The 12,740-nt window shown below is 51.7% G+C and overlaps 1 protein-coding gene across 1 annotated transcript in view; it reads left to right on the forward strand.

The window, feature by feature from the left end:
* The first annotated feature begins 6,694 nt into the window (after positions 1 to 6,694).
* GRIN2A (glutamate ionotropic receptor NMDA type subunit 2A) overlaps positions 6,695 to 12,740 on the forward strand; it is a 436,390-nt gene continuing 430,344 nt past the window's right edge. Inside the window, exon 1 of the mRNA XM_052664054.1 lies at positions 6,695 to 7,108. Within this exon, the coding sequence (XP_052520014.1) occupies positions 6,695 to 7,108 (414 nt within the window). The remainder of the gene's footprint in view (positions 7,109 to 12,740) is intronic.

Genomic DNA, 12,740 nt, shown 5'->3' on the forward strand with positions numbered 1-12,740 from the left:
TGGTTTACACAAAAAGCCAATAAAGCCCCTGCATGGGGCTTGCTATGTTCACGGAGGCCTCAGGTGCCCTCTCAATGGGGTGAAGGCACAGAGTGCCTTCTGGAGAGGGTCTTAGAAGCCCAGGCAGGAAAGTGAACTCAGAGAGCCTCTGTGCTCCAGAGATATAGCCTGAGAGAGAGAGAGAGAGAGAGAAAGAAAGAAAAAGAAAGACACAGGGCCCAGAGCTCTGATGGAGCAAAGGTGTTTTAATCAACATGGTGTGGGCATGTATACTGTCTTACAAGGTGGTTATTCTCAGCAAAGATAAAGATTAAAATTCCAGACTTACAAAACATAGGCAATCCATATTAAAGAGAGAGAGAGTTGTAAACAATCATTTTTACTGTATGGTTCACAAGAAGGAAGAGGGTGCTTATCACCATATAGAAAAACTAATGAAGGAAATGCCTGGATTCCTCAGCCCCCGGGAGAGGCTTGTCTCTCCTCTTAATTCCTGAATGGAATTAATAAGGAACAGAGAATTCCTGACAGATCCAAAACAGCACACAGGAAGCCTCCTGTTAAATGCTTCCTGACTCTCCTTGGAAGACAAGTTACGGCCAACCTAGACAGCACATCAAAAAGCAGAGACATAACTTTGCCAACAAAGGTCAAAGCTATAGTTTTTTCCAGGAGTCATGTATGGATGTGAGAGTTGGACTATAAAGAACGCTGAGCACTGAAGAATTGATGCTTTTGAACTGTGGTGCTGGAGAAGACGCTTGAGAGTCCCTTGGACTGCAAGGAGATCCAACCAGTCCATCCTGAAGGAAATCAATCCTGAATATTCATTGGAAGGACTGATGCTGAAGTTGAAACTCCAATACTTTGGCCACCTGGTGAGAAGAACTGACTCATTGGAAAAGACCCTGATGCTGGGAATGATTGAAGGTGGGAGGAGAAGGGGATGACAGAGGATGAGATGGTTGGATGGCATCACAGACTCTTTGGACATGAGTTTGAGCAAGCTCTGGGAGTTGGTGATGGCCAGGGAAGCCTGGTGTGCTGCAGTCCATGGGGTTGCAAAGAGTCGGGCATGACTGATAGACTGAACTGAACTGAATACGTTGTATAGGAAAACATAACTGGTTTCTACTAGGGAGTAGTGGCATCATCAACAAAGGGACACAAGGGTACTTTCTCAGTTCAGTTCAGTTCAGTTGCTCAGTTGTGTCCGACTCTTTCCGACCCCATGAATCGCAACACTCCAGGCCTCCCTGTCCATCACCAACTCCCGGAGTTCACTCAAACTCACGTCCATCAAGTCGGTGATGCCATCCAGCCATCTCATCCTCTGTCACCCCCTTCTCCTCCTCCTGCCCCCAATCCCTCCCAGCATCAGAGTCTTTTCCAATGAGTCAACTCTTCGCATGAGGCAGCCAAAGTACTGGAGTTTCAGCTTTAGCATCATTCCTTCCAAAGAAATCCCAGGGCTGATCTCCTTCAGAATGGACTGGTTGGATCTCCTTGCAGTCCAAGGGACTCTCAAGAGTCTTCTCCAACACCACAGTTCAAAAGCATCAACTCTTCAGTGCTCAGCCTTCTTCACAGTCCAACTCTCACATCCATACATGACCACTGGAAAAACCATAGCCTTGACTAGACAGACCTTAGTCGGCAAAGTAATGTCTCTACTTTTGAATATGCTATCTAGGTTGGTCATAACTTTTCTTCCAACGAGTAAGAATCTTTTAATTTCATGGCTGCAGTCACCATCTGCAGTGATTTTGGAGCCCCTCAAAATAAAGTCTGACACTGTTTCCCCATCTATTTGCCATGAAGTGATTGGACCAGATGCCATGATCTTCGTTTTCTGAATGTTGAGCTTTAAGCCAACTTTTTCACTCTCCTCTTTCACTCTCATCAAGAGGCTTTTGAGTTCCTCTTCACTTTCTGCCATAAGGGTGGTGTCATCTGCATATCTGAGGTTATTGGTATTTCTCTCGGCAATCTTGATTCCAGCTTGTGTTTCTTCCAGTCCAGCGTTTCTCATGATGTACTCTGCACAGGAGTTAAATAGGCAGGGTGACAATATAGATCCTTGATGTACTCCTTTTCCTATTTGGAACCAGTCTGTTGTTCCATGTCCAGTTCTAACTGTTGCTTCCTGACCTGCATACAGACAGATTTCTCAAGAGGCAGGTCAGGTGGTCTGGTATTCCCATCTCTCTCAGAATTTTCCACAGTTTATTGTGATCCACACAGTCAAAGGCTTTGGCATAGTCAATAAAGCAGAAATAGATATTTTTCTGGAACTCTCTTGCTTTTTCCATGATCCAGCGGATGTTGGCAATTTGATCTTTTGTTCCTCTGCCTTTTCTCAATCCAGCTTGAACATCTGGAAGTTCATGGTTTACGTATTGCTGAAGCCTGGCTTAGAGGGCACTTTCTAGGGGTGAGGAAAATGTTCTGTTCCTTGTTTGGGGTGATGCATCTACACAGATGCATATCACTTTGAAACTTGAACTGAATCCTTCAAAGATGCATTTTATTTTATATAATTTATGTCTTATTTCAATAGAAAAAAGCTGAACCTCTCCAAATTAGGGTCCTGTAACCTGTGCTAAAGTCCAAGAAATGATCATCTCCACCCAAGAGACGGGCCCAATCCAGCTCAGCCAAGTTACAGCTTCAAGAACGGAACACTTCTCAGTTCTCTGCCTTGTATCACACCACTCCACAATCTTACCCTCCAGAATTTCTCCCATCCTTTCTCTGTGGGTGATAAAACTCTGGAGAACTCGGCATATAGCCACCAACTTAATAATAAACAAATAGGTGTCCAGGAGCTCTGCTTCCATTCCTGTCTCCATTTCAGTGGCCATATCTGCACTCCTGGAAGGGGTCCCTTCTCTCCCAGGTCACTTTGTGGTTTATTGAGCACCTACTATGTGCTAGATCTTGGGGGCTCCTTTACCAAGGAGTTTTATCGTTTTCAAAATAACCCTGAGAAGTTGATTTTTTTTTTTTTTACTGTCTTCCCCATTTTTCTGACTAGAAAATCAACTAAGAAGATGAATAATCATCCTGGAGGTGGCACCAGGCCGGTTAAGTGGAGAACTCAGGGTTAGAACAGTGATTGTGAAACTCCTTACACTTTAAGGTCTCGTTTCTTCCAGGGCCTGAAGGGGAGAAAGCAGTGTTGGAAGGAGTGTAAAAGGGGCAAATGTCCTAACTTGGCAATGCTTTTCAAGCCCAGTTACCAGAATCCAAGTCAGTCAGGCCCCACACACCCAGGAGTCCCATGCTCTCTGGCTTGACCCTGCTGGTAGCTTAAAAGTGGCAGCTTCAGGGCGACTTTTGTTTGGTATAACTTAGAAAACAAGAAAGAAGCAAGTGGAGGGTGTCCAGACGTCTTTAGTTTTAGGTTTGTGGCTCCCTGAGACCCGAGGAGTGGGTTCCTCTTTGGGGTTGGCGAGGCACAGGGAGAGGCTTTGGAGCAGATTCTGTGGCGTGTGTGTGTGTGTGTGCGCGCGCGCGTGTGTGTTGGCGCGCCTGTGCGTGGAAGGGGGATTGCTGTACCCAGCGCAAGGCACTGGGGGAGGAGGAAGCGGTAGCAGAGATCTGAATAATTGATTCTTCAGCCGCACCAGACGCCTGGGAGCGGGCGGAGATCGTGGTTTCAGCACCACGGACAGCGGCGCGCCCGCCTCAGGCGCCCCCGCCGCCAGCCAGCCGCCTATCCCGGCCTTACCGCCGCCGTGCGCTCCAGGAGCCGGTGGGCCGCCGCCGAGGGACTGCGGGGTCTGCCTCGGCCCGCCTCCGGGGAGGGCGGCTGCGGACTGGAGACTTTCTCGCCCGCCGGAGCTCCAAACCTTTTCGGCTTTCGCGGGGGCTGCAGCGTCTCGCCGACTGAGAATAAGTCCCCAAGTTGGCGTGGGGGGCGCCCCTGCCTTCCTCCTCCTCTTCCTGCGAGGCGACCGCAGCAGAAGCACGCCTCGGGAGCCCGGTTGAGCCAGTTCTGTGAACCAGGGTGGCCGGGAGCTCTCCGGACTCCCGCCGGGAAGTGGGGAGCTGAACGCCTGGCGTGGAGCTGGCCCCACAGCTAAGGGCTTAGAGGGAGCTGCCTGTCCCCCCCCGCCCGGGCCTCTCTCGGCCGGGGACCGCGGGGATCCCCGGCCACACGAGCGCGCGCGCTCCCACATCCACTCACACACACACTCGCCCTCACACATCCACCAGCCCGGAGCCGGGGCTGCGGAGACGGCTCTCGCGCGCGCTCGGAGGACCGGGGCAGCGGCTGTCCGGAGTGGGGCAGAAAGCCCAGCTCGGGCTCTTGGAGGGAGGCGCCGAGGGCTTAGCCGGAGCATGGGTCCCGCTGAACGCTGAGTCGCGGCCGCAGCCATCAGCCCTGGAGATGACCAGGGGCGGCCACTGCTGAGAACTATGTGGAGAGAGGCTGCGGTGAGTGCCGGCGCGGGACGCGGGGCCTCGATAGCCCCTTCGGGAAGAGGACGGTGGGAGGCTTTCATAGGAGGGGCGACAGGACTGCAGGAGGGTCGTTGCGTGGGAAACATCGCACCTCCCTCGGGGGTCCGGGGCTGAGGGACCCGGAGTCCTTCCTTCCCTCTCTCCTCCTGCCGGCACATCGCAAACTCAACCCGCCCCCTCCCCCCACCTCAGCCCCCATTCCCTCCTCTTTGTCTCCCTACCCCCCTGCTTGCTTAGAAGCTCCTGGCCGCACTACTCCTGGCTGCCGGCGCCGGGGAGGCGGCAGGGGGTGAAAGCCGATGTGCCTTGTTAGCTTCTCGAGGGTGGCCAGCCCGGGGCTCCGGTTCTCCTGTGTGCCCCGGGAGTGAAGCTCTCCATTTCGGCCACACGGTTTTAGGAGCCGCACTGGGGGACGTCTCGGGCACAGAGCTTCAGCTTCCCAGCTCGGGCCGAACCCCCACTGTGCGCACAGGGGGCGGGGGTGGGGTGGGGGGGCTGTGTGAGCATTGCAGACTGCAGTCAGTTCCCCCCGTCCCTCTGCCTCCCCTCCCCCCGCCCGTGGGCTGACCCTGTCTCTCCGTCTCTTTCTCCGCCTCGGTAGAGCCCTGCTGCAGAGCCTCCGGCTGGGATAGCCGCCCCCCGTGGGGGCGATGCGGACTGCGCGGGACGGCCAGGGGAGCGCGCGGGGGCCGCAGCATGCGGGAACCCGCTAAACCCGGTGGCTGCTGAGGCGGCCGAGATGCTCGTGCGCGCAGCGCGCCCCACCGCATCCTCGACCTTCTCTGGCTACAGGTACGTCCCAGCGGGAAACCTGGGCCCCGCCGGGGTTCCGGGAGAAGGAACAGTCAGCCGGAGGAAGAGCGGGAGAAGAAGGATCAGGGGAGCGAGAGAGAGAAAGCGGGAGAGAGCGCAGCAGGAGCGAGGCGCGGGAGGAGCACCAGGGGGCGCTGCGGCTCCGCGCTCGCGGGGCTCCGCCGAAGAGTGCCGAGGCCCGCGCGAGTTCGCCCCAACTTCCCCTCTGCGCCAGGCAGCGCCTGGCCCGAGGGGCGCGCGCCTGAGCACGCGTGCCCGACGACGCTGGTATCTGCTGGCGGGCGCGGCCGTGCACCTGGCGCGGTCCATGTGTAGGCACTGGTGGAGGACGCGCGTGTGGACTCCGGATGGCCTTGGGCCCCTCTACTGCGGGCTTGCGGAGGTGCGCAGAAATGCACGCGTGCCTGTGAGGGTGCGCGGCCCACTGCCCACGAGCACCTAAGACTTGGTAACAGAATTTAAAGTGGGAAAGCCTGGGGTTGGGGGTGGACCAGTGCGGCACAGTTCACGTCGGTCGGAGAGCTTCTGGGGAACCAACCCACCCCGCCCAGCCCCACGCACGTTCCTTGCCAGCTCCCACGCGTCGGCCCGCGGCGGGGACGTGCCTCCCCTCCAGAATTCTGCATTGCACATGGCGTGCGAGAGAGATTGTGTGTATGTGTGTGTCCGAGCCTGTGTGTGCCCGGCGTGCGTGTAGGGGGCGGGTCCTGGGACTGCTGGCGGTTGCTTCCTGGCCCCTCTGAGCAAGGTGGGGCGGACCTTAAGTTTCCTCCAGGCACCCCGGATTCTCAGACGCAAGAGCGAGCGTCCTCAATTCCATGCGCTTGGGGCGATCCCTGCTCGAGAGGTGCGGGGTCTAGCGTGGGTGCTGAGTGGCGCCAGGTGGGTGATGAATCCCCGTGGGTTCTCAAGGGGCGGGGCCAGTCAACTAGCCTTGCGCCGTCGCTCGGCCGCCTCCGCACACTGGGGCTGGTCGGTAGTTTGCGCCGGGTTCGCAGGGGGCGGGGTCGGTAACTTGGACTCGCGGGGGTGGGAGAGGGGTGGGTGGAGGGTTTGCTCGGTGCGCCTACGTCAGGGGCAGTCGCCAAGTGGTCCCACTTAGGGAGTGCGGTGGTGATGTGGGTTGAGTCGAGGAGAGAGGAGGCTGAATGCGAACGTGGGTTTGAGGACAGTTACGGAGAATCAGCTCGGATTGGAGTTGTGGGCTGAGTTGCAGATGGGTCCAGGGACGTGGATGGCCAGGGAATGGGGAATGGAGTCAGAGACTCCAACAGCTCTCCCTGGGGTGGTTTCTGTGCCTGGCTGCCCAGAGCAGGGGGCTGGGTGGGTAAACCCCCTCCTCTAGAACCCTCGCGCACCGCCACGGCGCTGACTCTTCCTCTCCACCTTGCAGGGACCGTAAGTGGCGAGTATGGGCAGACTGGGCTACTGGACCTTGCTGGTGCTGCCGGCCCTTCTGGTCTGGCGCGGTCCGGCGCAGGGCGCGGCGGCGGAGAAGGGTCCCCCGGCGCTGAACATCGCAGTGCTGCTGGGTCACAGCCACGACGTGACGGAGCGTGAACTGCGAAACCTGTGGGGCCCCGAGCAGGCGGCCGGGCTGCCCCTGGACGTGAACGTAGTAGCGCTGCTGATGAACCGCACGGATCCCAAGAGCCTCATCACACACGTGTGTGACCTCATGTCAGGGGCGCGCATCCACGGCCTGGTGTTTGGGGATGACACCGACCAGGAGGCCGTGGCCCAGATGCTGGATTTTATCTCCTCACAGACTTTCATTCCCATCCTGGGCATCCATGGGGGCGCATCTATGATCATGGCTGACAAGGTAAGGCCGGGAGGCGACGGGCTGTCAGGACCCCAGCGCGCGCCAGTCATATGGCGGCCACTGCAAATTTTCGGGAGCCCCTGGCGTCCGTCTTAATCTGAAAGGGGGTTGTGGCCACCGACCCTGGGGAGAGCCAGGTCCTCCTTCTCCAACCTGGAATCGAATGGAAACGCTTTTTGCTTTGGTTCTGAAAGTGGGGGTACTCGGAGGCACCTTGGGTGTGCCAGGAAGAACTCAGTAAATGCAGAAGTAAATGGGGTGGTGGAATGCTTAGAGATGGCTAGGTGGTGCACAGAGGTGAGCCTGGGGGCAACTTGAAACAATAAGGTTTATATTCCTACAATATCAGTTTTACCTGATTGTGTTGTGGCAAATGTCTATTTTTTCCCCTACTAAAAGCCATGGAAACTATTTTTAAAGGATCAAACGTGGGAATATTGTGGAATAAAATGCAAAGTTTTAGCTAAAACAGAAAAAGGCAGAAAAATGTCATGTTTCCACAGATTGTCTACAATTAGAGGAAGTGGGGTGGGAAGTCTGAGGAGCCCTAGGCTAAGGGCACACAGGTCTGTGTTTCTCCAAGGGAGTGGCTGTGAGTGGAGAGAAGGGACTGCTGACCCAGAGCATGGTGGTGCTGGGTGTTCCTACTTGTTACCTGGGTGGGACTGCCCAGGGCTCCGAGGCCCTCAGATGGAAGGGTTGGCTCCCACAGAAGGGTTTTGATATCGGTAGTTGGAGAGTGTCCCAGTGAAGGAAAGGTGTCCAGATCGCTTGGCTTAGAGTGGGAGGGAGGGTCTTTCTGTGGATCACCTGGGGGTGTTGGTGTGGAGAAGACGGGTCTGGAGATTTGAGTGAGATGTTCTGAGGGCCTGGTTTGAGAACTGTGCCTAAGTGCAGGTGGAAAAGAAGCAAGGTGAAGAATGAGAAAGAAGGGGAGGGTTGGTGTTTGTGGGTGCCCTGTGCTTCTATCTAAGCCCTGGAGGAGAAATGGGGGGGTGTCAGGAAGGGAAGTGTGAATGTACTTGTGCACTGTGGGTGCCCCCAGCCCCGAGACCTTTTTGGAGCGTGTTCCTTAGATAGCAGGAGACATCCCAATGGAGCCAGCAGACGTTTATCATAGCACGTTGCCTCTGATGCTCTCAAAGCACTTTTACATCCATCAAATCAAATACTGCTTCTGCCTCAGCAATTCCCACCAGCTCCTTTGGGAACCGTATTAATTCTTTCAGGTCTCCTGGGCTGCGGCACATTCTGTTGAAATACACAACTGATGCAGTATCTTATTAAACATTCCTTTTAAATGGTTTGCAACCTAGCAGAATTCCTATGTGTGGCTGAGTATTTTCCCAGCCACCTCTCAGTTTTTTGGGGGTGGTTCCCAGTTTTTCTGGGATGAAAAAAGTAGGGAACAGCTGTGTCTTGCCACTGATATGTGGCCATTTCAGAACTGGAAAAGGTCTTCCAGTCTGTTAGAGCATCCTGTAACTTTCAGGTGAAGAGATTGAGGTTCAGGGCAATTAAGGACTTAGCTAAGACCACACAGTATGTGATGGAACTAGATCTCTGGTTTTCTGGTCCTCTGGTTTCTGATGAATGTACGAAGGAGGACAACAGCATTTCCTAGCAGGGTTTTGGAGTGGGATTTGGGCTTTAAATATCACCACTGATTCCTTCTCCCTTCTGAAGTTTTGACAGAGCAACATGCACTTAAACAGGAGCCATATTGAAAGTGAAATTTCTGTATTGACTAGGGCCCAGCACAATCAGTGGAGAAATACGGTAAAAGCTGAGTAGGAGAAGTGTTGCCAGCTGTGGGGCTTGGGCTCTTACCTGACTTACCCATCTGACTAGAGGCAAAGAAGCAGGAACAGAAGTGGGCTTATAGTTAGCATCCCCTTCATATGCAGTGACCCACCCATGTCTGGCTCTGACTTACTAGACCTCTAAGAGGGTATTAGGAAGGGAGTTTTGAGAAATCCAGAGGATATGGGTGGAAGCATCTTCTCTTGCAGAATTAAACTGCCTTATAGGGATTGGACATGAGTGTGACCCCACTTAAAGAAGAAAAAGGACTTCAGGAAAGGGCAAGAGGAAAATGAGAAAGGATGAGATGTCAAGATGAGAAACTGATTTAAGAGGGGGTGGAGAGAAGAGGAATAAAAGGGTGACTTGGCTCAAAAGTGGTGAAAGGAGTTGGATGGTCTTCATTACCGTTGGGGCTTTCCGAGTTGGTTTTGATGGCAGGAAGTCAAAGAAGCCATGGGATAACATTAGGGTATATGTTGGGTCCCCTATGTGGGATGTGCAAGTGATGTTAAGAGGAGTGGGGCTGAGGAGTGGGATTTCGGGAAACCTGATTGTGTTAAAGGGAAGAGATCATCTGGGGTGTGAACAGCCCTTCCTTCCATTAGCAACACGTTGAGTTGGCTTGTGTCTTAGCTGCCCGTTTCTGTGGAGTTGCAGTCTGGCTCTGAAGAAGCAGTCATGGGCATCGCCTTGTTCGGTTGGGTGTGCCCTCGGTCTTGTGGCCACAGAATCTGAGTCTCCCCAAACCACTGAGACCTCTCTGTCCCCCCCCATAAGATGACATCATTTGGTAAAGCCCAGCACATAGCTGTATTGTTTGCACTTCTAAATTGGTAACATGATACAATCTTGGTGAATAAGAATGGCAGTTAATTTGACTATCAATTAAATTGAGCCTCTCTCCCCAGTTCTTACCTTTTCCCCAATCTTCTTTACGCTTGGTGAGGGGAGGAGGGAGGAAAGAACAGAGCTTTGTAATAATTGAGATGTGTGAAGTGGCAGATTTTTGTGGTTTAATTTAATTTACAATGGAGATATTAATTTTTGCTTCTATCACTGGGTGGTCTTGAAATATAATTAATTTAGAGGTGAAAATAATGCTGAACATTGATAGAGTTCTAACCTTATCTTGGTCTGGCCATTTTGTTGCCATGCACATGAAATACACTCTGGTTTTAGTAACAGCCCTAGTAAATCGAGCATAGACACTGGACTTTTATGTTGCTGCTCAATGTCCTCACCTCCTCCCCTTCCCCCCTTATTTCTAACTGCTCCACCGGAGGGAAAAGGCAAGGCTTACATTTTAGCTACATCCATCCATGTCAGTTACTGTGTGGGTTTTGCTTTATATATTATTTCTATATATACTTTTTATCTCCTCTACTGGAGTGTAAGTTCCTTGAGGACAGATTTTTTTTTTTAAGTGTTTATGTGTATATGTATATTTGAAATAATGATATTCCTCCTCCACAGACAGTTTATAAAAATAATGTCTTTTCATTACAGAGCACTTAGAAAGTGTATTAAAGTTTAAAGAAGAAAATAAAAATCTCTCTTTAAATCTTATCGCCAGGGGTAACCACTGTGGACTCTTGGATCCCTTTCGTTTTAAGCTCTATGTATTTAGTTATAAGGGCTTCCCTCATGGCTCAGTTGGTAAAGAATCTGCCTGCAGTGCAGGAGACCTGGGTTCGATTCCTGGGTCGGGAAGATTCCCTGGAGAAGGAAATGGCAACTCACTCCAGTATTCTTGCCTGGAGAATCCCACGGACAGAGGAGCCTGGCGGGCTACAGTCCATGGGGTCACAAGAGTCGGACACGACTGAGTGACTACCCCACCACCACCATTTAGTTATAAGTTCAGGATTATATTATGTGTGTATATTGTTTTGTTTATTGTACTTTGTATCCTGTGGACTTTCTTAGAAGATCCAGGGTTTTTGTTTATCCTGGAAGAATCTCAGCCATTATCTGTTGGATGTTTCCTTCCTAACCTTCTCTTTCTCTTGCACGTAGTCTCTTAATAATTTCTCTGTGTATCCGAAACATTTTTTTAAAGTTCTCTGTCTCTCTGTGCTGTGTTTGTACGGTGTTTCCTCAATTCTTTATTCTAGTTAACCAGCTCTTTTCATTTGTGTCTGGTATATTTTTTTGCCTATCTGTGAAGTCTTAAATTTCAACACTGATTCATTTTATTTCTAAGATACATAACGGCTTTCTGCTTTTGTTTTGTTGAAACAATACCTTCTCATACCTTCCTGCTTTTGTTTTATTGAACCCTCTTCTCACTTTGTGGGGGTAAATCTCTTCTGTCCCTTCGAGGATTTGAAAAATACTTCTTATGAAGTCCTCCTCTGATTGCTCTAGCATCTTTTCTTCTTCCCGTGTGAATTCTTCTGTTTTGTAGAGTTTGATCGTTGGATATCCTCATATGTCCTCGAGTTTTTGTTTGTGAACTTATTGTCAAGGCAGTTTTATGGCTTCTTCTGCCCTGTAGCTATAAGCTGGTGTGTTTTTTAACCAGAGGTCCTGCCAACAGCTCAGCTCAGAGCTCTCTTCCTGCTCTGTACACTGTGGTGCAGGCTTGGGTCCTGGTCTCCTGTAGGTGCTCTCATTCTGGCCCCATTACGCATGCAGGGACGTTCCTGTGGCTGTGACTCACGGTGGATGGTGCAGACATCTTGTCCCCATTCACGGTCAGCTGCATGGTTTGGGTCCAGTCCTGCCCCTCGTCCCCTCGATAGATCTTGGGACCTCTGCTCCCACGGCTCATATCAGACTTACTCCCCCCTGCACTTTGATTCCTCCTGAAATTGTAGAGTCTCATCGTTTGATTCATTTATTTTTAGGGAGCACCTTCTATTTCTGATCTGTGATTCCCTTATTTTCAAGCAGCATTTTATAAGTTTTGAGATATCTAAAGTTTGATCTATAAATTCTGTGTCTTAAGAGCAGAAGAGGGAGGCAGCTGAATGTGTTCTCTCTGATTTTGACCCAGTTATATTTCACAACCTGCTTTCATTTCTTTCAAACTTGATTGTGTAGTCTTGGAATTTTTCCTTATCATTAAATCAGCTTCTCAAACATGATTTTAAATGGTGCAGAATGTTCTGTGTATACCATAATGATTTAAGCTTTTCTTCTGTTTTTCCCACCTTTAGTAAGGTTGGTTTGTGCTCTGCATGTGTGTTCTTTCGGGCACCTTGCACTGATCTTTGCTCTTTGCCTTTGTTTCTGGGTAAATATATGGTGACTGAGTGAGTCAAGTCACTGGTTTGGATGCCAACTTGCTGCAGTTTCTGGAAGAACTGACCATGCTGTGGGTCAGGGTTTTCCACCCAGTGTTTGTTCCCAAATGCTGACTGATTCCATGGGTGTGTGCCAAGTCTCCTCTTCTCTCTAGTGGGCAGAGAATCACTAGCCATCCTGAGGATTAACAGAAGGTGGGGGCTTCCATATGAAAGGCCTCCGTAGCTCTGCTGAGTAACAGCTCACCTGTAGGAGGATGCTGCACTCGTAACCCGGCAGCTCCGAGTTTGGGTGGGAGTGATGAGCCTACCCATTAAACTCAGAAAGCTCCTGGAAAGGGCAGACACACACATCAGAAGGGTGACGGAGCCCACTCAGATCCTGTTGTAGAGGCATCAGGTGGTTCCTGGGAGAGTGAGTGGGGAGCCCTATCTTCAGCCTTTTCCATGAGGCACGTCAGATGCAGTCATCACTCCTCCTCACAGAAGTCAGGGAGAGCCAGCCACCACCCCGAGAAGCACCGTGACCTTTCCATGGGGCCTTGGCGGGGGGAGGGGGGGGTCCCTGCTCATCACCT

This window comes from Budorcas taxicolor, chromosome 2 (assembly GCF_023091745.1).
Source record: "Budorcas taxicolor isolate Tak-1 chromosome 2, Takin1.1, whole genome shotgun sequence".
NCBI lineage: Eukaryota > Metazoa > Chordata > Mammalia > Artiodactyla > Bovidae > Budorcas > Budorcas taxicolor.